Source organism: Phalaenopsis equestris, unplaced genomic scaffold (genome assembly GCF_001263595.1).
Source record: "Phalaenopsis equestris unplaced genomic scaffold, ASM126359v1 Scaffold001289, whole genome shotgun sequence".
In the NCBI taxonomy this organism is placed as follows: Eukaryota; Viridiplantae; Streptophyta; class Magnoliopsida; order Asparagales; family Orchidaceae; genus Phalaenopsis; species Phalaenopsis equestris.
Genome location: NW_018165728.1, coordinates 106,550 through 129,770, shown reverse-complemented (window position 1 = coordinate 129,770; position 23,221 = coordinate 106,550). Strand labels below are relative to the sequence as shown.

The 23,221-nt window shown below is 36.8% G+C and overlaps 1 protein-coding gene across 1 annotated transcript in view; it reads right to left on the bottom strand.

Annotated features, from left to right (window-relative positions):
- The window catches only part of LOC110033786 (DNA repair helicase XPD), a 63,823-nt gene extending 41,994 nt beyond the window's left edge, over positions 1–21,829 (bottom strand). The window contains exons 1-6 of the mRNA XM_020737880.1: positions 21,610–21,829; positions 12,362–13,437; positions 3,598–3,680; positions 3,122–3,525; positions 2,836–3,029; positions 2,436–2,616 (exon numbers count right to left, since the gene is read on the bottom strand). Coding sequence (XP_020593539.1) covers positions 2,436–2,616; positions 2,836–3,029; positions 3,122–3,525; positions 3,598–3,680; positions 12,362–13,203 — 1,704 coding nt within the window. The 5' untranslated portion in view covers positions 13,204–13,437; positions 21,610–21,829. The remainder of the gene's footprint in view (positions 1–2,435; positions 2,617–2,835; positions 3,030–3,121; positions 3,526–3,597; positions 3,681–12,361; positions 13,438–21,609) is intronic.
- Positions 21,830–23,221: the final 1,392 nt, after the last annotated feature.

Below are 23,221 nucleotides of genomic sequence, written 5' to 3'. Positions count from 1 at the left end.
AGATAAAATTGATTCACAAGAAGAACAAGAAGTATAAGAAATTTTAAAGATAAAAAATTTAACTTTAAAAAGTAAAAGATTGTGTGCATGAAAGAGAGAATGACAATTGCTGAATTCTTTCATCTTATTTTATGATGCTCGAGTCATTATTACCTTTTTAGGTTTTAAAATTTAGCCCGTGATATAAAATTATAAGATTTTTTACTTTCTACATACTTTTTAAGTTTTTAATTATCACATTAAAGTGTTAAAAATTGTTAAAATTTTAATTTACAAGTTCACTTTTGAAGTTTATCTTCAAGTATGTGCATCACATTTCTTTTATATTCTATAGTAATATATTTTTTTATAATTGTTGGTGAATGTATCAGTGTATTATAGTTTTATACAGGATATGAGTGCTTCAGTTAATAAAAGTACTTTTTCGCTTTGTCTTTAGCATTTTGCGCTTAGAAACAAAAACAATGCCCATGAAATCGACATTGCACTTTGAATATACTAGCATGTATTGTACTCCACTCTGATGTGCCTAATCCACCCAATTCTACAAGTGGAAGTGGGTTGCGAAAGATTATTATTGTTAGTGCATATGTGTCTTCTTTACACATATAAACAACATTGGTTTAATCTTAAGTCTTCAGGGCTTGAGAGAGAGAATCAAATCAGGAAGACATCAGTGAGGGAATTCAAGAGAGAGAGTTTTTTCCCCTTATATGTTTGCCTATTTTTTCTCCACTAATAAAGCTGCAAGGTTAGTTTATTTTTTCACATTAAATCCAAATTACAATACGTGTATATATGTGCTCCTTGACGTGATGGCTGAAAGATCAAGATTTTGATTCAAAATGCTAAGTTTGAAGAGAACCCATAGTGCATGATATTGAATAGTGCTGGTTACAACGAGAAGGAAGAACCATTCTTGATCGAAGAAAAATACGTCAAGAAAGGAAAGGGAAAACTAGGTTGTGAATCAACTAAGGAAAAAACTACAATGATTTGGTGAATCAAATCTTACAACTCTAACTAGAAATAGTTGTGATAATGGAGAGATGTTCAATATGCAGATTCTGATGCAAACATTTAATCTAGCATGAACTCTGGAAATGCTTATTTATTTAATAGTTGTGATAACCGAAACTCATTGCTAAACTTAACATGATGGATATTATGATGATTATGCCCAAAATATGTACAAGCAAGAAAACCCACAAAATAATAAGATTTTGTTACAAGAAAAAGCTGCTTATTTATGTCTATTAAAATGTTTAATTATTTAATAGTTTATTCTATTAAACTTCATGATATAAGCTCAATATGCTGCTCACCAATAAGCTCAATAATGTTAGTTTCTTAACTAACATGTTGATTGATAATATTGTTCTTTAATAAGCTCAATGAGACTCATTTGATTAACTAATAAGTGGAGCAGAAATCAAGCACAAAGAGCCATAATTTTATTAAATGATCCGAGCTTAAAGCTTTAAGTGACAAATGAGATAAAAGCTAGAGCAAGATTCCAATAAGGTTTTTCACAAATGAGCTAAAAGCTCAAGCATGCACTTGTTTAGATTGGCTCGATTCATTAGAAACTTGAACTTTAAGTGACCTCCTTAATTAGAATTTCCATCTCATATACACAGAAAAGGTAATTAACAATTGGGCTTGTACTCACAGAAAGTCCAAACTCAATGTTGACATCACTTTTGAATTAACTGACATCCCTCTTAAATTTATCTAGTTGTGTTAACCAAGGTATCCAATATACTTAGATAAACTAAAGGCTATCTTGGCCCCACCATGACGAAGTAATAAATGCATTTAGAATGGTGAGATGATGGTACAGCACCAGCTTTTATTTAATTTTTCTTTTAAATTCAATTGTAACTTACATTTTTTGCTCCAAACATTAATTTAACATCCAATAACTTCTAAAATAAATGACTGATATTGTTCCACTGAAGATGAGGTGAGCAAGTGTTTTCTATTCTTTATTTTTTTATCTTCTCTACCATTTATTTGCATTTTGCATATTTTCGACCTTTCAAATTCTTAAACATGTAATGGCTTCTAATGTTAATTTTGTTCCTCTCTATGATCTTTGAAGAATTTCCTAGTTATTTTAAGGCATATGGCATGGGGTTGTAGTGCTAGTTGTCTTTCGAGGATATTTGGAGTTAGTTTTAGTTTTCATAAGAGTTGTCATTTTCTATAGTTTTTCCCCACCCACATATGAGAAAAATGTATGCGGAGTGGAATGGGAAAGAAAGTTAATTCCATTCTGAAGTCAATTGCCTATTTTATTTCCATTCACAGTCCCTCTTCAATAGCACTTTAGCATAAGATTGTCTACCTTCTTTCCATTCACAGTCATTGTTCCATAACACTTTGGCATAATCATAATCAGCACTAGTACAGCTAAAATATAAAATTGTTACCTGTAAGATGCCCATCTCATTCCAACTGTTTACAATGCCATCCATATAGGAGTAACTAACAAAGAAGCAAACAATGCCATCTGGGACGGCAGCAACCATTTCCAATAGGAGCCGTCCATAGTTCCTCACAACACCAGGATCACTGCGCATGTCAAACTTCGTACTCACAGGCAACTGATCACTGACCAAAACAAGAATGCATTAAGCCTGCTCTACAGCACCAGAAAATTAATGAAGTCGTTCCTGAGAAGACTCCAAAAGTAGAGAAAACCCAGGCATAAAAGCCAATGATTCTGTTATTATCGACTTAAAATAATGAAAATCTATGCAAAAGTACAAGCATAAGAAATTATGATTTCATGCAAACGGATTAAAAGCATATGACATATTACAATCATACCTCCCACGTGTTAGAACCATTGGACATATACAATCCCTGGTCAAGGACATTGTAAAACTCCGACTTATGACGGGGTTAAAATTCAAAAGACGGGGATATAGATCGATAGGGCTTAAGGTCCCAGATGTTATTATCACAGACTGGAAACGATCAAATACAGGTTTTATGGCAAGTGATGCATCATGACAGCTAAGCTGCACAACAAAATAACATTGCTATAGTCAGTTCATCAAGAATTTGAGCATATCTTGCATAATGAGCAACATAGAATGGATGAGAGAAAAACCTGTAAAACAGGATCTGGTATGTGGGGCATTCTCTCATCAAAAGGTTCAATGATTATAGAAAACCCCCTGGTATATGTACCAACCAATGTTGCGAAATCACAAACAGTTTGAATGTGCAGAAACTCATCTGTGTCAGTTATTTCAAGAGTAAGCATTAGGGAATGCAGCCTATCGTAGCAGAATCTTAGCATTTTCTGATCAATTCCAGCTTGTCCATTTATTGAAGCAACAAAAGCAACAGGTACTTCTGTCTCCACACTCTCAACTTGCAAACGCCCTTTTAAATATTGCACCAGCCTTCTTAAAACAGCTAAAAAATGCTCAGCTTTTCGGATATTTCCGGGCACTGCTTCCCTTAAAATATCATCAGGCAAGGCAGGATTTGCGAGCCAAGTATCAGTCACTGCAATCAATAAAGAGAACAATTTGCATCATATTGTTTAGGTGGAAAAGAGTAACAAATGTCAACACATACTAGGAAGGTTTCCTCGTTGTGCCAAACCTTCAACCAGCCTATTGTATTCTTCCCGTAACCGACCAGCATCTGTGGCCTTGAACCTTTCTAACAAAGCAACGAATTTAGCAATTAATAATCAAATGTCATATGCAAGAAAAACCAATTTGAATTTCATATATAAAAAATTAAAAGTAGCGGGCCAAATTGCATTTTTCACGCAATTTAAATAAACCAAAAGGAAAAAGCCATCACTACTCAGGAAGGTTCAAGAAGTTATGTCATCGAGCTACGCAAACAAATTAGAAACAGATATTAGTTTGAATAAACCAAAAGGAAAAGCCATCACTACTCAGGAAGGTTCAAGAAGTTATCTAATGAGAGATTCATTAATTTGAATAACTGCACACTTACGGTTCCATAAGATCAACTTAGTTTCAATATACAAAGCAAGGGTGCTTCAGCAAACTTGAGAAGTTTAGAGCTATTCGAGAATGGCCCCACTTGAGAACAGACATCCATATCGGTCCAACCTTATGGGGGGGTACACTACAAAACTGAAATGGGACTACGTGTTATGTATATTCTGCTAAATCCTTCCAAAGTAACCCCAAATCAGCTCAACCTGATATGAAATAAAGTAAGCTTGAATCTCCCTAAACGATGGAGGCCATGGCAATAAGCTATTGAATAGGATGTCCTGAAACTTTCTCTATACTAACTGACCAGTGTCCGAAATCAGCTCTTCTGGCCCTCTCTCCTCTGTCATCACCAAAACTGATTCTGAGGGTGCTTCTCTGCTAAAAAGAGCACATGTAAACTCGGACTTCGCAAACGATAGAAGGGTGATGTGTTTGTCATCCTTAGTGAATGAGTAGGAGTTCCTGAACCCATCATGCTGATTAATGCGGTCAAACTATCACAATTTCACAAACAAAAGGCTGCAGGCATCTATGGGCACCACATCGCACCACACCTGATCTTGCAACTGATTCTCAATCCAAAACTCAATGTCACCTCCTATCAATGATGACCCTATGTTTTTTATTCAACCATGTCAAGGAGTAAGGCAGATAATGCCTCTGAGTCGCGAGGTTCAATTTGTCCACCATCTATGTAGACACCAAGTTCTTGTTACTCCATCCATTGATGATGAAACTTCATACATTTCCCTTCATGGTGGTGAAAAATATATTGTGGCAAAGCCACTGTTGCTCACTCGTAGTCCTAGTCTGTAGGACACGTCAAACCACAAGCATCTTGCCCTAATCTGATAAAAATTGGTACTCACCTTTTTCTTCAACTGCTTCTTCGTCAGGAACTTCCTCCACTGCACCCTAGTCGGTGAATGACACAACTCATTTTGTTGAGCAACTGAAAATGATGGTTCCAAAACTATGGCATCCGAAATATTTCTTGGCTGGGAAGATAATGGGGGTGCAACTTTTCTCAAACTTCTCACTTTAGATGGCTCTATCATTTTTTCGGCCATAATTCTCAATTGAATTAGGAGTCTTCCTAATGTCTCCAATAGTGGGAGGCTGTCTGAATGGCAGTAGGTGTCTGCCCTGTTTCTTTTGTCTCTCCATCTTCAGTGCTAAGGTCAAAATGTCACTCAAGGACCAGTAAGGCTATAATCGAACCACGTTATCGATGACAGACTTCAAGCCTCCTAAGTACTTGGCTATTGTGTGTTCCTCTGACTCTGTTAGATCACATTTCAGCTTAAGATGCATAAACTCTGATGTCTACTCTTTCACTAATAGGTTCACCTACTGTAGATGGTGGAGTCTCAAGAAAAGATCCTGACGGTAGTGTGGGAGTAGGTACTATCGCAGCAACTCCCTCTTCCATCTTCTCCCGGATAGTAATGTTGCTCCGTCTTTCTCTATTTCTCTCCCTCAACAAGTTTTTACACCACAACAAGGCACTTTTCTTCCGCTTGATAGCAACAAGCTTCACTTTTCGATCGTCTGGCACATCCTTATATTCAAAAACATTTTTGATGATCTGCAACTATTCTATGAAGTCATTCGAATTCATTCTCCCCTCAAAATCTGGTATGTCCACTTTCACTCTTGATTCTTTGTATCCTCCAACATGCACTTCATCTCTCTGCCTCTTCTGATACGGTATCCCAAAGAGTCATGATCTTGTCTTCTTTTCTACTAGAATCATCCCTAAAAAAATCATTCAAGTGTTCCTCTCTCTCTTCGTTGGATTTGTCCACCAAGCTCAACGGTGACCTCTCCCTGGATCCTTTCCTCAATATGAACGAGTCGCTGTAGCACTCAATGGAGTTCCCGCTGCATTTCTTCCCGGTAAACTCCTAATCAATGTTAAACAATTGCCTCCTCAATGACATGATTAAGGGGCCGATGTAGGGTGGAAAAGAAAATTTGTGTGGCCAATTTGGAAAAAATCAGTATACAGGAGAGGGTGTTGGGTGGAGATAAGGTTGGGCATTGGTGGATGCTAGAAACCTTAAGATAGAAATTGGGTTAGGCTAGCTCTGATTCAAATGATACCGGAGTTAACTCAAACCTAACAATAATAAAGCAAACATTATTTCTGAAAAAACTAATATGTTGTTACAACCACACATGAAAACATGAAATAACAACAGGACATGCAACACATGGCTATGGTGAGTCTCGGGTGAGGTCGTTATGGGCTTGGAAAGGATGGTGGCGGCGATTATGCGTGGTTGGAATAGCAAGATAGCAAGGGACAATGGTCCCAATAGCAGCAATTTGTTGTTTAGGGGCGGAAACAGCGAAGAGGAAGCAGGATAAGGATGACGACAACAATGTGAAAGAGTGGGAAGGCCGGCCATTACAAGGTAGAAGGGCTGGAAGGTTGGTAGGTGGTAGGGACGGATGGCAGGGAGGTATGGAGGTTGTTGGTGACAACAAAGGTGTTGTCTTAGGAGGTGGTTGCAGCAGCTATGGCGACAGCGGTAGCGGATAGAAAGTTGTGGAAGATGGGGATAATTGAGGATAAATATCGCCTTGGAAGTGAGATATAGCAAGAGCACCACTCGACCCTTGGAGGAGAATCACCACCATGGAACGAGGTATAGTCGGAGCGCCACTCGCACTTAGAAACAACCCTAGGAAAAGAGGGGATGTTGATGGCTTTCCTAGCATAAATGTACAAAAAAAAACTGACCTAAAATATGAAAGAACATTCTTATAGGCCTAAGTTAAAGAGAAGTGGACCCTGCTCCCAATTGGAGGGAAGTCGATGCCTCAAAGGACTAGTTAGATCCCTCTTTTGCCTGGACTAAATAGGTCTGGGGCAAAGGAAGTCACGACAATTGCCGCGTAGGGTGTTGATGCCCGTGTCATTCTCCCGAGGCTGTGGTAGCTTCGACCTCATTTATCGAAACTTCTATCTTCACATTGACATTGATGGTGACAGAGCTGTTGTAACCTCCCAGGGATGAAGCATCTTCAACAGCAAGTACCTGGATCCCACTGTCGCTAAGGGGGCGCCAGGGTGCAAGTTGGTGGTTAGATAGGTGAGTAGCCGGATGGAAAGGGTCAGCAGGCTGTTAGTAGAATGGGGGAGGAAGAGAAGCTACAGGTCGGTGGTTAGAGGAGAAAGAGAAAATGGCAGGGAGGAAATTGGAAAGGATACAACATCACCTCAAAGCAGAATACAAGTCGAAGCACCATCCGTCATCGGATACAACCCTAACAAAGGAAAAGGAGACTTCACACAGAGTATGAAAGCAAAAACACATAACCCAACCCTAAGTACAGAAACAAGAATAAAAAAAGACTCCCATCCTAATTACAGAAACAAGAATATAAATAGACTCCCATCAGGCGGAAAATAGGAAAGGAAATGAGAAAAGACACAAGGGAGAAAGCGGATTGGCAGCATTTCCACCCTTCCAAGTGCCGCTCGGTCCCATAGAAATCAGAACCGGCCTCAGACCAGGTTCGCCTAATCTTCAGGCAGTCGCTTCAGCAGGCTGGGCTCAAACACGCGTCAATCTCCCGGGCTTGGGGGAGCTTCGACTTCATTCGTCGAAGCTTATGGTTCTTTGTCTGTAATTCTAATAGCACATGGATCTCACTGGCGACTGCACCATCCTTCAAGGTACCTGAGGGTCTTTCTCAACTTACAAGCAAGCATCCACATCTGTTCAGTATTCTAGGTGTTTACTATTACACTGGACTACGTGTCCCGCCTCTCTTGATAAATACTCCCAAGGTCATATCCAAGGTCGGCTTAACCAGATCTGAAATGGGAGTAACCGGAACCCTCCCGCACTATGGTGGCGCTTGTGGTAAGGTATCGACCCTGATATTCTGCAATGCCCTCTATCGTGCATGTCTCGTGCCTAGAGTCGGTGTCGCAATACCATCGTCCCCTGCATCACCAAAACTGGTCTCACCAATGTTGTTCTGCTAACAAGGACTTTTTTTATCTCGGGCTCCGCCAAAGGAACTAGGATGATTCGTTTTCCACCCTTGGTGAAGGAATGTGTTTTTGAATCCCTCATGCAGAGTCTTCCAGTCAAACAGTCACAGACTCCCCAACAAAAGTGGCAGGCATCTATGAGGACCACGCTGCACCACACTTGATCCTGTAATTGGCTCCCACTTGAAAACTCTACTAGGCATATCTGGTCAATGTTGATTTTGTTCTCTCTTCAGTCACGTCAGAGAATATGGTTGGAAGTATCTCTAAGTCATGAGAACCAACTTCTCTACTATCTATGTAGGTGTCACATTCTTACTCCCATCGATGATGAGACTGCATATCTTTCTGTTCACCGTGCAGCGGGTATATATGATATTGTGGCAAAGCTACTACGGATCCCTTGTATCCTAAGCTGTAGAATTTGTCGAACCACAAATGACTCTACATTATTTGGTGGAAAATAGTACACCTTATCCTGTTCCTCAGTTTTCTATTCATCATTAATCTCCTCCATGGTGCCCTAATCAACCACTCAGCTCATGGGACAGCTAGAGGCTATGTGACCGTAGATGTCGCACCTGAAATAATTTCTGGTCAGTACGTTATTGGAAAGACTTCCTTTCTCCTATTTCTTTCCACTCTGATCCCGCTTGTCACTTCCTTGTCCAAACTTGCTAATTGCCTCCAAGGTAACTTTATCGGTCGTGGTAGCTGTGGGTGACTGCTTGACTAAAGATTGCTGCCAGAAGGACGATTATTGTCTGCTCTGTTCCTGTTGTCTTTCCACTTTCAAGGCTAGAGTCTAAACATCTCACGATGTCCAGTATGATTGCAGCTGCACCACAATGTTGATAGCGGGCTCTAGACCCCCAAGGTCACGGGCTATAGTGTGCTTGTTTAGCTAGGACAACATACATTTGATTTGTAAATGGTTGAACCGAGCTGTGAACTCCTCCACTAAAAGGTCACGATGTCGCAGGTTATGGAGTCTCATAAACATATCCTGATAGTAATGAGGTGGAAGGTATTTCTTCTACATTGTCTTCTTTATTTTTTCCCACTTGGTAATCTCATTGCTGCATTTTCTTCTCTTCTGTCTCTGTAAATTCTCCCACCACAAAGAGTTGTTTTTCTCCAAATTGATAGCAGCTAATTTGACCTGCTTATCCTCTAACACAACTTTATACTCAAAGATTCGTTTAACAGATTGTGGTCAATCAATAAATTCATCTAGATGCAAAACTCCTTCAAACTCTGGAAGGTTCATCTTGATGTAAAAGTCTCGTTGGCCTTCATAAGTGGCCTCTTCTCTCCATCTCCTTTGATATTGGATTCCAAAGCGGTGTGGTCGGTATTCCTCGCCGCTATGATCTCCACTGCAGAATGGATTCAGATCCTCATACCCGTCTCCCCATCGACTCTTCAAAATGTGGTCAATGGTAATCTCTTCTTGGATTTTGACAATTTGAATAAACATGAGTCGGTCATTGTTCATACATCTAAGAGGACAATCTCCCCTCCTCTTTCGTTGCATGGACCACATAACATCTCTTCTAGTCGAATTGCTAGCAAAACAGTTTGTTTCTTCGCCTTGAACCTCTTCTTCACAAATTTCTTCTCCACAATGCAGGACAGTCGCAGGAGTCTTCTCGATGGATTTTTTCTACTATAGGCTTCATCTCCTCTGACTCTTGGGATTATCTACTAAAAACCAGATTCGTCTTGCTGAACTTGTGGAGCAGAAGTTTAGCACCTCCCTGTCAAGTAGTCGAACTAAGGGTCCTCCTCTCACTTTGTTCGAACAACATGCCATCTAGATTCGAGCTTCACAATCTTAGCATTATCAAACACGACATGGCCACAGAATTTTCTTCCTTGAAATTCACATCCAAATCCAAGTCTATGTCTTCAACCCCGATTGTATCTAATTACTTCTCTCACTTAATCATGAACAATAATTTTCTTCAATGATCACAATACGTTTTCATGTACATCTGTAATCGAGGGAAAGATGGACATCTCACGGGCGAAATTTGAACTCCAGAAATGACAGATTCCAACCATCGGGCCTGAAAAGTTAACATGCATACATTATGATTGGTAAGTTCCATCACGACGGAGGTTAGAGAACTTTATACTCTATAGAATAGCCAAAGAGATATGGGAGTCTGCACGTGAAACCTACTCTACACTGAAAACTCCTCTGAGTTATTTTGAAATTAAGACCAGACTACAAGTTCTACGACAAGCAATATTGAGTTTTACTCAATACTTCAATACCCTCACACATTGTTGGTTGTAATTAGACATGTATGAGATGTACTCTTGGAAATGTCTTGATGACTCTCCATTGTCTAGAAGCATTATTAAACCAAAAAAGAACCATCAAATTTCTCTTTAACCTCAATAAAGACGACCTAGATGAAGTCAGGGGGAGAAACATAGGAAGTAAACCGATCCTTATAATTCAGGAGGTCTTTGCAGAAGTTCGAAGGGAAAAGTGTTGTTGGAAGTTAATGTGATGGACAATCACACCCCACCATTTGTTGAAAGATTAGCCTTGTACACTCAAAATCCCTCTCAAAATAACAAACCAAAGAAAGGACGACTGTGGTGTGATCATTGTAAGAAAACTGGTCATGTGAAAAAAATGTTGGAAATTACAATGTAAACCCGCAGATTTGAAGCAATCTAATGAAAGATATGACAAGGAGAAATGAGCAAATGTTTTTGCCACAACCAACAACAATTCAAAATTCAGTCTGTTCACCAGGAACTAAATGTACTACAGAAAATATTTAGTAATAGTTCCAGTTCTAGACAAGCAACGCAATCCTCTATCAAGCAACATAACAATTTGTTAGCACACCAAGATATCTTATCCCACCCTTTTAATGTCCGAAGAAATAAATTAAAACCTCGGATGGTCGACTTCGAAGCATCAGATCATATCACGATGCATCAACATCTTCAAAAATTACAATTCATGTATCGATCACTGCAGTTTGAACAGTCGATGGTTCACTCTCACCAGTAAAAGAAACTAATAAGCTAAATTGAAAAAGAATCTTCATCTCTACTCTACTTTTTATGTTTCAAATTTAATTGCAATCTACTCTTAATCAACAAACTTATTCATGACACTCAAAATCCCTTTCATAAAATATCTCACTAATTATGTTTACTTTATTAGATATTTCTTTTTTCTATTGTTTTCTTATTTTGGAGAGATTCCCTTATTTAGTTTTCTGTCAATTTATATGTAGCAAGGTGCATGAAGTGTAGCCATAAATAGAATTTCTTTAGAATTTCTACATCAACCATCAAAGGTCATCATTTAACCAAGAGAAATTAGTGGCCAGGTAAAACTAAATAGGGCACAAGATTGATGTGCCTCTCCGACGTCTCCAAAAGTCACCATCAACACCAAGCAAAGCATAGTGACCAGTGCAGCCTTCGTCTAAAACCACCAAGCACCTCTTTGACCCTAGTGAAGGTTGTCATAAAAAACATAAGCTCGTGGACCATTTGGGGAAAAAATTGCTTGAGGTAAAATTTTATTGAAAGAAGACAACAACAACAACAACAAAGCCTTAATCCCACTACGTGAGAGTCGGCTACATGAATCCTTTTTCTTCATTGCGTCCTATTTAGTGTTATATTTTCATTTAGTTCTAATAAATTAAGATCATTTTTTATACAATATGCCCAAGTCCTCCTAGGTCTACCTCTGCCTTTCTTGAAAGAAAACAACAAACATAAATTTTAGAAAGATTGCATCAAAGAAAAAAAAAGCTTTTGGCTGAAAATTCATACCTCTATGAGAAATTTCCTTTAATTCCAGGAAGAAAAAATTCTCTAGCCATTTACATTATCCTCAAGCATCTTTGTTGCCTTCTCAATAGAAGTAGACAACAAAAGGTGGAAGACAAATCAAAGTAGGTTTTTCTAAAAAATTACTATTAGCAATTAGTTTTCCCTATAACCACAGTTAACCCGCCAACTGAAATTATAAATGACTCTAATATTAGCCTAAGAAAAATCCTAGTTTTAATGGATTAAACATTCTAAATCCTTGCAACCTTTATCAACATCAATAACCTATTAGGTAGGCCCACTCTCAACATCACTCACTTGATCTATTTCACTTGACAAACTCATATCACTTTAAAGTATTTCATTCCTTTTTTCAACATCGTAGGAGCTAGCTAGCTGATCCAAACTCCTGAGCTACATGTAAGAAAATAGTTCTGTGAGTAATATTTTGTATTAATTATGTCATAAAGGTAGCATATCTCAGGAATATGAAGGTAAAATCCATAAATTTATAAAGTTAATGAATATGTACCTGTCAATCTCTTGAGCAATGCGGCTGAGGTTCCTAGTGGCCCCATCAAGCGTTTGTTTTCGAATGCTTACACTAAGAGCCTCAATGCAGACATTGTCAATGTTGTGAGCCTCATCAAAAACAACAACACACTCCCTTTGCATCTCTTTGGAGATGATGTTGGCAACCTTAGGATCAAGCAAGTATTGGTAGCTATAAACAATAATATTGGCATATCGAACCATATTGCGAGCAAGAAAGTAAGGGCACCATTTCCGATCACGACCAAATGCACGGAGGTCCTCAAGAGTATAAACTCCTGAGGGAAGGAGGATGGCATCACGAGAGGCCCTATCATAAGACTCGAAGAAAGGGCAAGTAGAGATAGCACCTGAGCGTTGCAATGAGTTTCTATCGTTATATTCCTCCCTATCAGCAGCAAGTGCACGAACCCAACTAGCAGTAAGGCGACGACATGCAGAGTCAACTGAGTCACGAGAGGAAGCTGAGAGAACATCAGGGTTGATACAAAGATTCTTGCGAGAGGACAAACCAAGAGCAAGAAGAGAGGAAGAGGGGGGTAGATAGGAGTACAAAACTCGAAGCTCAGCAAGAGTCTTTTCCATCTCATGAACTGTACGAGTGCAGTAGATGAGCTTAAGGGGAGAGGAAGGGTGTGCAAGAGCATATGAAGTAATGAGGGATAGAAGGGCAATAGTCTTGCCAGTACCAGTCGGCATCTCCAACAAGCAATGGCCTCGAGCATCCAAAGCTCGCTTTAGCTCCACCATGTACTCATACTGCTCAGGGTAGATGTAATCATAAGGGAAGTACACAACCACCTCCTCAATATGGAACTTCATCTTATTCCTATTCCCTCAATAATAATGTTGCCAACAAAACCTGTTTGCCTGTTCTTCAGGCTAAATGCAATTTCTCTTGATCTTCCTTCTCAAAAGCTTCTCTTTAGAGAAATAATTTTTCAAATGCATGAAATGAAAATTCGTCAATATAGGCCTCAATATCTTAATAAATGTAGCGACTATGCCTCGTTCGGAGCAATATCCTTCTGATAAATGAGTCATGCTCCAGAAAATCTGCAATTAAATCATTTTAGAAACAACTTACACAAACTAACAATTAATAAAACAATGCCAACGAGAGAAAGCTAAAAAGGATGGTCAAATAACAACAAATAATTGAAGGACAACATACTAAGAAATTATGTAAGGCAGCAGAAGCTACAATTTTCTTGAACATAAAATGTGAGCAAAGCTAGTGAAATCTTTCTATGTGTTGATCAGTAAATTGAGTAAAATCAAAGCACAAGAATTACAATTTAAATCATGGACGTACTGCTAACACATATAATAAAAGCACCTTAACCATAGAAAATAACAAATAACAAGTAGCAGAGGTAAAGGCATGTGCCCATTTTCCAAAAGATATGACCTGGGCAAGTAGCCTGTTTTGTGCATTCAGATTGTTTGGTTAAATTGACCAACTATGCAAATAAAGAATCTTGCACATCCAATATAAAACAACTAATTTCAGTAATCTACGCAGACAACATAACTTGATTTTCATTTGTGCCTATATCAAAATTAGTTCAGCATATCTGAGCAAATTAGCATCACAAATCCTAGTCACAAGATTTTTACATATTACCACATTACATCATTTACCTGCATTATCAAGGCTCCCACAATTTTGGAAGCTTAAAGGTCTTCATGCATATTGAACCTAAATGAATTAAACTAGTTTTGATTGTGTCATGAAGTATTATTGATATGGTTTGTGCTTAATGGTGCATAGGGTGAGCAAGTGATGTTGGAGAATCTGAGATTAGGGTGAGATTTCATGGAGGGCAGCATTTTGGGCTGGGCGCAACTTGCAGGTGTAGGATGGCTAAGCAAATGTCAGTGAAAGATGTTGGTGAGTGAGAGGATTTATAAGAATGGCTGAGAGATGCAGAAGAGGAGATGAAAGGAATGATTGGCGCAAACCAAAGATTAAACGGAGCAGGTGAAAAGAGAACATGACTGATGGAAAGAACCATAGAGTGGGGATTCGTCAAGATCCCTTCCTTTATCAAAGATGGTTGGTAAAGCAAAGCGGTTGGTCTCTTTATCAAATGTAATCCTTACGGATGTACATGAGATACGTGGCCAAGTGGTGGAAGATGCAGGTGAAGCATTTCAAGATGGAAGTTAGAAGTCTCAACCCAGAAGGGTAGATAAAGGGCAAGGTGGAAGAGATCGCAACGAAAATAGTGGAAAATAATGGTGGAGGCAAAGCAGACATTATCAAAGGTTCAGACGTTTGGATTACAATTTACAAAGAATATAGCAGCCATGGTGATCAACAAACGATTTAGAGCATTGCCTTGTTTACTGGAGGCTAGTCAGAGATTTTTTCACTTGATTAGCAAGCAAATGAGGCGCATTTGTTCTTTATAGATGTTAACCCGTCAAATCTGATGATGACATTTTAGGAACTGTTTGGCTGTAATACTGTAAAAAGTGAAAGCCTTTGACTAATCAGACAAGTAGTGTACAAAAAAATGCTATCCCAAAGTTAAATGTTAAAATGAAAAAAATTCTCTAAATCAAGCTGCTTGACAGCTGAAGGAGAGCAAAGTAAACAACCTGAAAAGACAGAAGATTTATGATGATTTAACTTTATATCTACATCTTTTTTAAAAGGGGGACTTAGTCCCATCTTATTATTAGAGTGAGGAGTAAAAATACAAGATTTATAATAGAGCAAATAACAAATGTTCGATGTTCTACTGCTCCAACAAATATGCTTCATATAGTTCCCACTTTAAAATGTTACAAGCATTGCAATGAAATAGTACTCCTCAACTACCGACTCTTCATGGCGTGTTGTTATCTCCACCAAACATTGGATTATTACCCAGAACCTTGCTCTCATGCCATTAATAAAATATAGATTTTAAAAAAAAATTTGACAAAGTAAAAGATATCCATACACAATTATATGAAATGCAATAAAAAGACTATAATTGATATTAATTATATTACAAAGGTTGACTTTCCTTCTTTCTATAAGAAATTTATGGCATGAATCAATATCACTAACTGGATATAATTTCTACTATGTATATAGGGAAGAACTTGACGAGTGAATAAGAAAGAACAAAATAAATTGATCCCCCAATCCATGCTACCAATAAGCAAATAGTCGGCCCATGGATTCAGCCTGAAAATTAAATGTTTTAAGACATTGACTATGATAGAGAGGGCAAAAACAACAATATTTTTATTAGAGGATTTGAATTCAAATGATTCTGTGGCTTTTGTTACAAATAAGCTTAATACAAAAATAAATTTTGTTTTGGAGTTTTACCTATAGAATGCCAACTAAATCATGGCATACATTTGATGAACATGCATTTCATTTCAAAAATGATTCAAGACCAAATCAAATAATATTGACTTAAAAGTCATTTGTACGTTGACTATGTGATGAATACAATTTCAATTGGGAAAATTTGCTTTGTATTTAACTATCTAAATAGAAGGAAGTCTGAATGATGTTAATAATGGTTCAGCCTACCTTGAATGAATATCCTGATTTGAATAAGCATTCGGTCAGAGATAGATACAACACTACAATAGGAAGAACAATAAGAAGAAAATCTACAAATAATATAAACCAAGCAATAGTCTGCCCAACCAGTCCAAAAATAAAACTAACAACAACAACAAAACCTTAATCCCACTACGTGGGGTCGGCTACATGAATCTTTTTTCTCCATTGCGTCCTATTTAGTATCATATTTTCATTTAGTTCTGATAAATTAAGATCATTTTTTATACAATATGCCCAACTCTTCCTAGGTCTACCCTGCCTTATTAATGTGAGATTAATGTGACCAAACCATCTAATACGACACTCTCTAATTTTGCCGGTCACTGGAGCTACACAAACTCCATCACAGATATATTTATTTCGCATTTTGTCTCTAAGTGTAAAGCCACTCATCCACCTAATCATTCTCATCTTGGCAACACTTAACTTAGTATTATGCTTCTCTTTTAAAGACCAACATTCAGCGTAATAGAGCAATGCAGGTCTTACCACCATCTTATAAAATTTTCCTTTCAGTCTAAATGGTACTTTTCTATCACACAAAAGGCCCGAAGCATTCCTCCACTTCAACCAACTAACATGAAATCTACTATTAACATCCCCATCTATATCACCATCGCTTTGAACAACACACCTGAGATATCTAAATAGTTCACACCATTTAATAATTTGATCACCCAAAGTTACACTTCAGTCACTAGAGCTACTACTACTAAAAATACATTCCATGTATTCAATTTTAGCTCTACTCAAATGAAAACCTTTAGACAACAATGTAGACCTCCATAATTCAAGTTCTTCCTAGGCTTTTTCTCTTGTCTTATCCACGAGAAGGATATAACCAGCAAAAAGCATGCACCAAGGTACATCCTCCTGTAAATGTCCAGTAAGACCATCCATAACTAAAGCAAAAAGATATGGGTTTAAAGCCGATCCCTGATGTAATCCAATAGAAATAGGAAAATAGAAATAAATCCAATAGAAATAGGAAAATATTTGGTCATTCCTCCTTCAGTTCTAACACAAGTAACATCTTTAGTATACATATCTTTAATGACTTGAATATAAGTCATATCAACACATTTCTTCTCAAAAACGCTCCAAAAGACATCTCTTGGAACCTTATCGTAAGATAAGGTAGTCCCAAATTAAATTAATCCTAATACTAATTAAAATAGTATTAAATAGAGGCTCACGGCCTGTAAATATCCTAATAGGCGGGAAAAATCCTGCCTTTTGGAAAAATCACGAGACAGAGCCTATCCCACTCCGATCCCATGATCGCGTGTTTGCGGGAGCTCCGAAGTCACTCTCCCCATATAAGAGAGGCTTCACCTTTTTCGAAAGCATCTGAATCCTCATAATATGAACAAATCAACAATGTTAAATGTAGCAAAAAAGTTGTAGTCTCCCGATAAATTAAATTTGCATAACTTGTCTTAATTCTCTTAATAATCTGGAAAGAACAACCAGTTCTAGGCTTCAGCTTTCCAAATAAACCTGCTGGATAGCTCCTTTTTTAATATGATCCATACAAAGTCATCTTCCTTGAAACCCACGACCTTTTTGGATCTATTGGTTTGGTTCTACAAGTTCTTGTACTTTCCTGGGACGCGTCATGTAGACTAGTCAGTTGGGAAGCACTGGTCCAAGAATGAGGCCTATGACATGTTGGACATCTCTCAGTAGTAGCAATCCAAGAGATGGAATATCGATCAGATTACCTACAAATCTCCTAGCATGGACTTGCCTTTCTTGTATTGGCTCCTCGAATTCATTGTCTTCTAAGACGTAAAGTGCTATTCCTACAAATATTTCTCTTAAGACCTGTAGAGAGTTAATTCGTGACAACAAATTCTCAAATTTTGAATGAAACTCCATTATCTCGAACTTTGTGTTTTCCATTTTGGTGAATAAATATGTATTTTTGTAGCCATCATAACATGCACAATGATCGCCCTTCTAAGAATGGAATAATATGATATGACAAGCATCCATCTGTACCACGCCACACCGCATCTGCTCCTGGAACTTATCTCCAATAGAGAACTTCGTGATACATCTCTTGTCAGTTTTGATCTTACTCCCTTCTTCAACCAAGACAGGAAATAAGGTCAGGTTCACTTCTGTGTGGCCAAGTTAAACTTCTCAATCATTTGGGTAGACATCATGTTCTCAAAAACTACATGCATTTATGATAAGGCCACATATTTTCATTCACAGTGCAATGTGCATAAAATATGTTATATCAATGCCAAAGCTATTCCTCGTGAACCTAGTCTAAAGAATCCATCAAACAACTAGTATATCTCCCTTATCGGTCGAAAACTGATATTCCTCTCTACAACCTCATTTTTTTCTTATGTCACTGTCCATTTCTTCCACCGTTCCCTACTTGGTGAAAAAGAGAATACACTCATGTTTGGGCAATCATATGCAATGTATCCAATATCGTGGCATTTAAAGTACCTTATGACTGGGATAGATTTGGGAGTACTAATGGCCTCCACGTTCTCCACTCTGGATTGATTCTCATGAGGAGTCAGCTTGGGGTTCACATGGTGTAATCTTACAATCTAATCATGGAGTTGCACTCTATCCATAAGAAGTGGTGGTCTCTAGTGACAATGTTATTTCTCCAACTTCAAATATAGAATCTAAACATCAAATATGGATCAATAAGGATGTAACTGCACTGTATTGTTGAAGGATGACTTCAATCCTTCTAGAACTATATACACTTTTGGTTCTAACAACTCATATTGCAGCATAAAATAATTAATTGTGCGCTCCTCTATAAAAGAATCTCTCTTACTCAGGTGATCGAGTTTTAAGAGCATATTCATCGGTAATGAGAGAGAAAGTAGTTGTGCTACATTTTGTTTTTCATCTTAGATCATGTTGTGATCTTATTATAATATCAAATGACATTGATTTATGATTCCTAGATGGTGTAGAAAAATCAAGAAATGGGTTATAATAGTAATAGGATAGGTAACGGATGAGGAAGGTGGTAAGTTGTGGAGAAACAACAGTTTTTGTGTTCAAACAACAGATAAAGATGGTTCAAAGAGAGATGAAGCCTTTGGGCATTCAGAAGAGATCACCACTAGATCCAATCAGGTTACTTGCACAGCACCAGAAAGAAATCAAATGATATGACACTTCAATAGAGAAAATATGGAGAAAGAAATCTACAAACAGCATAAACCAAGCAAAAGTCTATACACCCAGTCCAAAAATAAAACCAATATATAATCCCAAATTAAATTAATCCTAATACTAATTAAATAATATGAAATAGAGGCTCACTACCAGGCAACAGACTAAAAGGCGAGAAAAATCTCATTGTTCAGGAAAATCATGGGATGGAGCCTATCTAACTCTGACCCTGCAATCACAAGATCATGGGTTCATGGGAACTCTAACTTCATTTTTAAAATGGAGAGACATATGTGAGAGTTGGGGAAATGGGAGAGAAAAAAAATTAACTAGATAGAAGAGAGGGAGGATTCTAGAACTAGACAGAGAATATGTAAGAAAAGAAAGACAATTCAAGCCAGTGGAAGACATTGTAGGAGGGATCAAGGGAGGAAGATGCTAACCTTTTACCAACATTTTTCATTCAATGCATTACAATAAGCCTTATTATTCTCATTTATAGAATAGAAGACCCCTGCGATATTACAAAATTGATCTTGATGAATATAAATACGCAAAAATTACAGTTCTAACGATTTTAAAGGAATGAAAAGAACATTCGGGTGAGGTCTGATAGTGTTAAAATGAAGAAAAAATGGGAGAGACATACGAGAAAAGAAAGCCACTAGACAAACAAATTGGAGTAGATAGAAAGAAGATAGAGAAAATGGCAACGAAGGGGAAAGAAAATTCAAGACAGAGAGAGGCAGCACATGTGGTGCAAAGAGAAAAAATAGAGGCGCTTTTTTCAAAATTCTTCATTCACAGCAAAACAATAAACCATAGAATCCTCATTTATAAAATAAAAGGCCCTTAAAATTATTAAAAAAAAAGAACTTTTAAGAAGATAGGTACTTAGCAAATACAATGCTAAACAATTTAAAGTAGACCCATTCAAATAATCTTAATAAAATATAAACTAACTGTTTTCTTATTACATTAACTAAATAAAAAGAAATGCAATCGACAATGCAAATGTGTTTTCATTGGACAATCCTCATAACATAACATTCACGAAGTGTTTGTGTTGCGTTCAAATAATTTTGACTTTCAGCTTCATCTCATAGCTCAATTTATAGAAATAAACCTGTTCCAACAATCATAAGCTTATCTTAGAGTGCCTGGTTTGATTAAGATATCTCAACTAAGAAAAAAACAAGACTGCCAATAAAACATACAAAAATAAAAGAAGATGTACATGCATACCACTCAATTCCTATGTATTTGCATATCTAACACCCAAACTTAAATTTTTACATGCATACCAACTTACATATGCATGAAAAATTGTATTTTACTTATTAAAATTAAATGGTGGCATTTTTTTATGTGATATGAAAGATCTGCGTGTTAAAAATGTGAAAAGTCAAATTTAGGTGTTAGATATGTAAATAAATAGGAATTGGGTATTTACGTAAATACACCAAAAAATCTTTAGCAAAGAAAGTAGAAGCCCAAGAATAACATACATTTTAATACTTCTAAATGGGGAAAATTTACATGCATAATCTTGGCACAACCTCGATTGTAAGCAACAAATAGAACAAAACACAAAAAAATTAACAAAAGCTATAAGCAAAAATCAGGAATAAAGGAGAAGCAAAATAAAGCTTTCAAACAATGAAAAATAAAGATAAGGGGAAGGAAAGATGATAGCAGACAAGCAAGATTTCAAGAGAAATTTTTAAATTGGGAACATTTAGTACATTCTTTTAATTTTGCTAAATAGATTCTATGAGACTATAACCAAGGATATAACTTCTAAGATGAACTATGTCTGCTTAAATCAATAAGTGACTTAAAAAGTATTAAGCGATTTGAGGATTTCATGGCAACATAAAAAAAAAAATTTATAAAATTACCGTTATGATTGCTGATGTTAGTAAAAAAAGTTGTTGCTGACTAAATTGGGCGAAGCAAATATACTGAGTTGAATGCAAGAAAAAACTACCAAGTATAAATCAGGCAATGATTTTACTAGAGTTGTGATAAAAGCAGCATCTATTGGAGATAAGGTAGTTGAAAATAACAAGTATAAATCAGGCAATGATTTTACTAGGCAGCATCTATTGGAGATAAGGTAGTTGAAAATAACTTTAAGTGACTTGAACATGAACAATAGAGGGTACCAAATGAATTCGTTAGACTGGTTGATAAAACTAGCTTTAAAGGATTAGGAAGGAGAAGATGCCGGCCTAAGGCAACAAAGGTAGAAATTATTGAAAGTAATTGTGAATAACAACTATACCAACTCAGGAAAGTTGAAATGGTCGAGAAAATTCAGTTTCAGGAACCATTGTTTCGCCTCTGACTGAAAAATTCAACTGTTCAAAAACCATTGAAAAATCAAGGCATACATCATATATGCTCACATCACAACTTCTTCCTTAACAGGCATTCATAAAAGCAACAGACCCATGGAAATGAAATGGTAATATAAGTCACTTTACCGCCCATCACTAAGCTGGCATCCTACTTGGTGCCGCTAAAGAAGCTGAAATGACGGAGGCTGTCAGTGCAGCCAGCGAAGCTCAGCGGCAGGCAGGAGTATGTACCTCACCAAATTGGGCGCCGGAGATTTGAAGCTTCGCCCGAATCGACGACCCTGCGGCTCCCAGATGCTAAACTCTCTTAAATCCCGTCTCCCCCCCTTCTGCCGTAAATCATGGATTTAGGGTTTGTATTTTTATTGGGATTTATCAGCTATATCCAATCCATTGCTAAAATGCAATAATTTCATGAATTTATGAATTTTATTTTTTATTTGAGTCCCAAACCAAAATTTATCTTTAGTTTAGCTTAAATCCAGATTTGTTAAGGAATTTTTTGGTAGCATACAATTAATCGAATTTATGGATGAATTTAATGTAAATCCAGCCAAATACCAAAAACATGAAAATTAAATCCATGACTCTGTTAAATCAAGATTTTTTGCATTGTGCCGCTTTTCACGGTGTTTTGTCTCTGTTATGATGTGAAACCAGATTTAATAAATACGGATGTGAGATGGATTTAAAAGATTTATTCTTAAAATGAGGTTTTAACTTCGAGAGAAGTTCTTCATATTTTATTTAGAATTATCTTCAAAAAACCATTTAAAGGAGATTCTCTCGAGTTTGAACCAGCACAAATTTTAAATTTTAATATTTTTTTAACATACTTAGTCGATATATAAAATGTATCTTTTTTTAGGTTTGCACCTAAGTGTTATTAATTCTATTTTTTGACAAATTTCCTTTAGAACAGATTCAGTATATTTTATAGAAATTTTTTTCTTTTAGGAATCCTTACATATAAGCTTAACTAGGCTATTTTGTTTTTCTTAGCCTCAGGAATTGAATCCTTCCTATTATAAGCAACATCCAACACATCCTATATTATAACTATCATGCGTCAATTTTCTGGAAATAAAACATGTGAGTTTGCAAGGCAATGTTAGTATCATCCCAACTTGCATTGCATAATCAAATTTATCTCAACTTACATGGAATAATCAAATTTATCTCAACTTACATAGAAATATGAAATTCATCCCAACTTGCATGTGTTAAAGTAAGATTCATCCTACTTGCACGGAAATTAAAGAAATAATCTCAACTTGCAATGTTAAAATAAGATTCATCCCACTTGCGTGGAGATTAAAAAAATAAATCATCCCAACGCATTCTATCACATGCACATGAACATAATCATTCACTCGTGCAAATATTATCATACTCGCACACTCACAAACATGCACACAAACACACCATTTTTCTTTCTTTTTCTTTACACGTATACACATGTTCACTTACACATTAACATATCTATGCAACTACTCATTAATGCTCACACACACTTACACGTTCACATTTGCACGTGAACGCTAACACACACACATTTGCACATTAACACTAACACATACACATTTGCAAAATTACTAACACCATAACATTAATGCATCATCACATTAACATACTAACACTAACATACTTCTCCTCTCCCTCTCCTCTTCTCTATTTGTTGTTGTTATTATTATTATTATTATTATTATTATTATTATTATTATTATTATTATATATA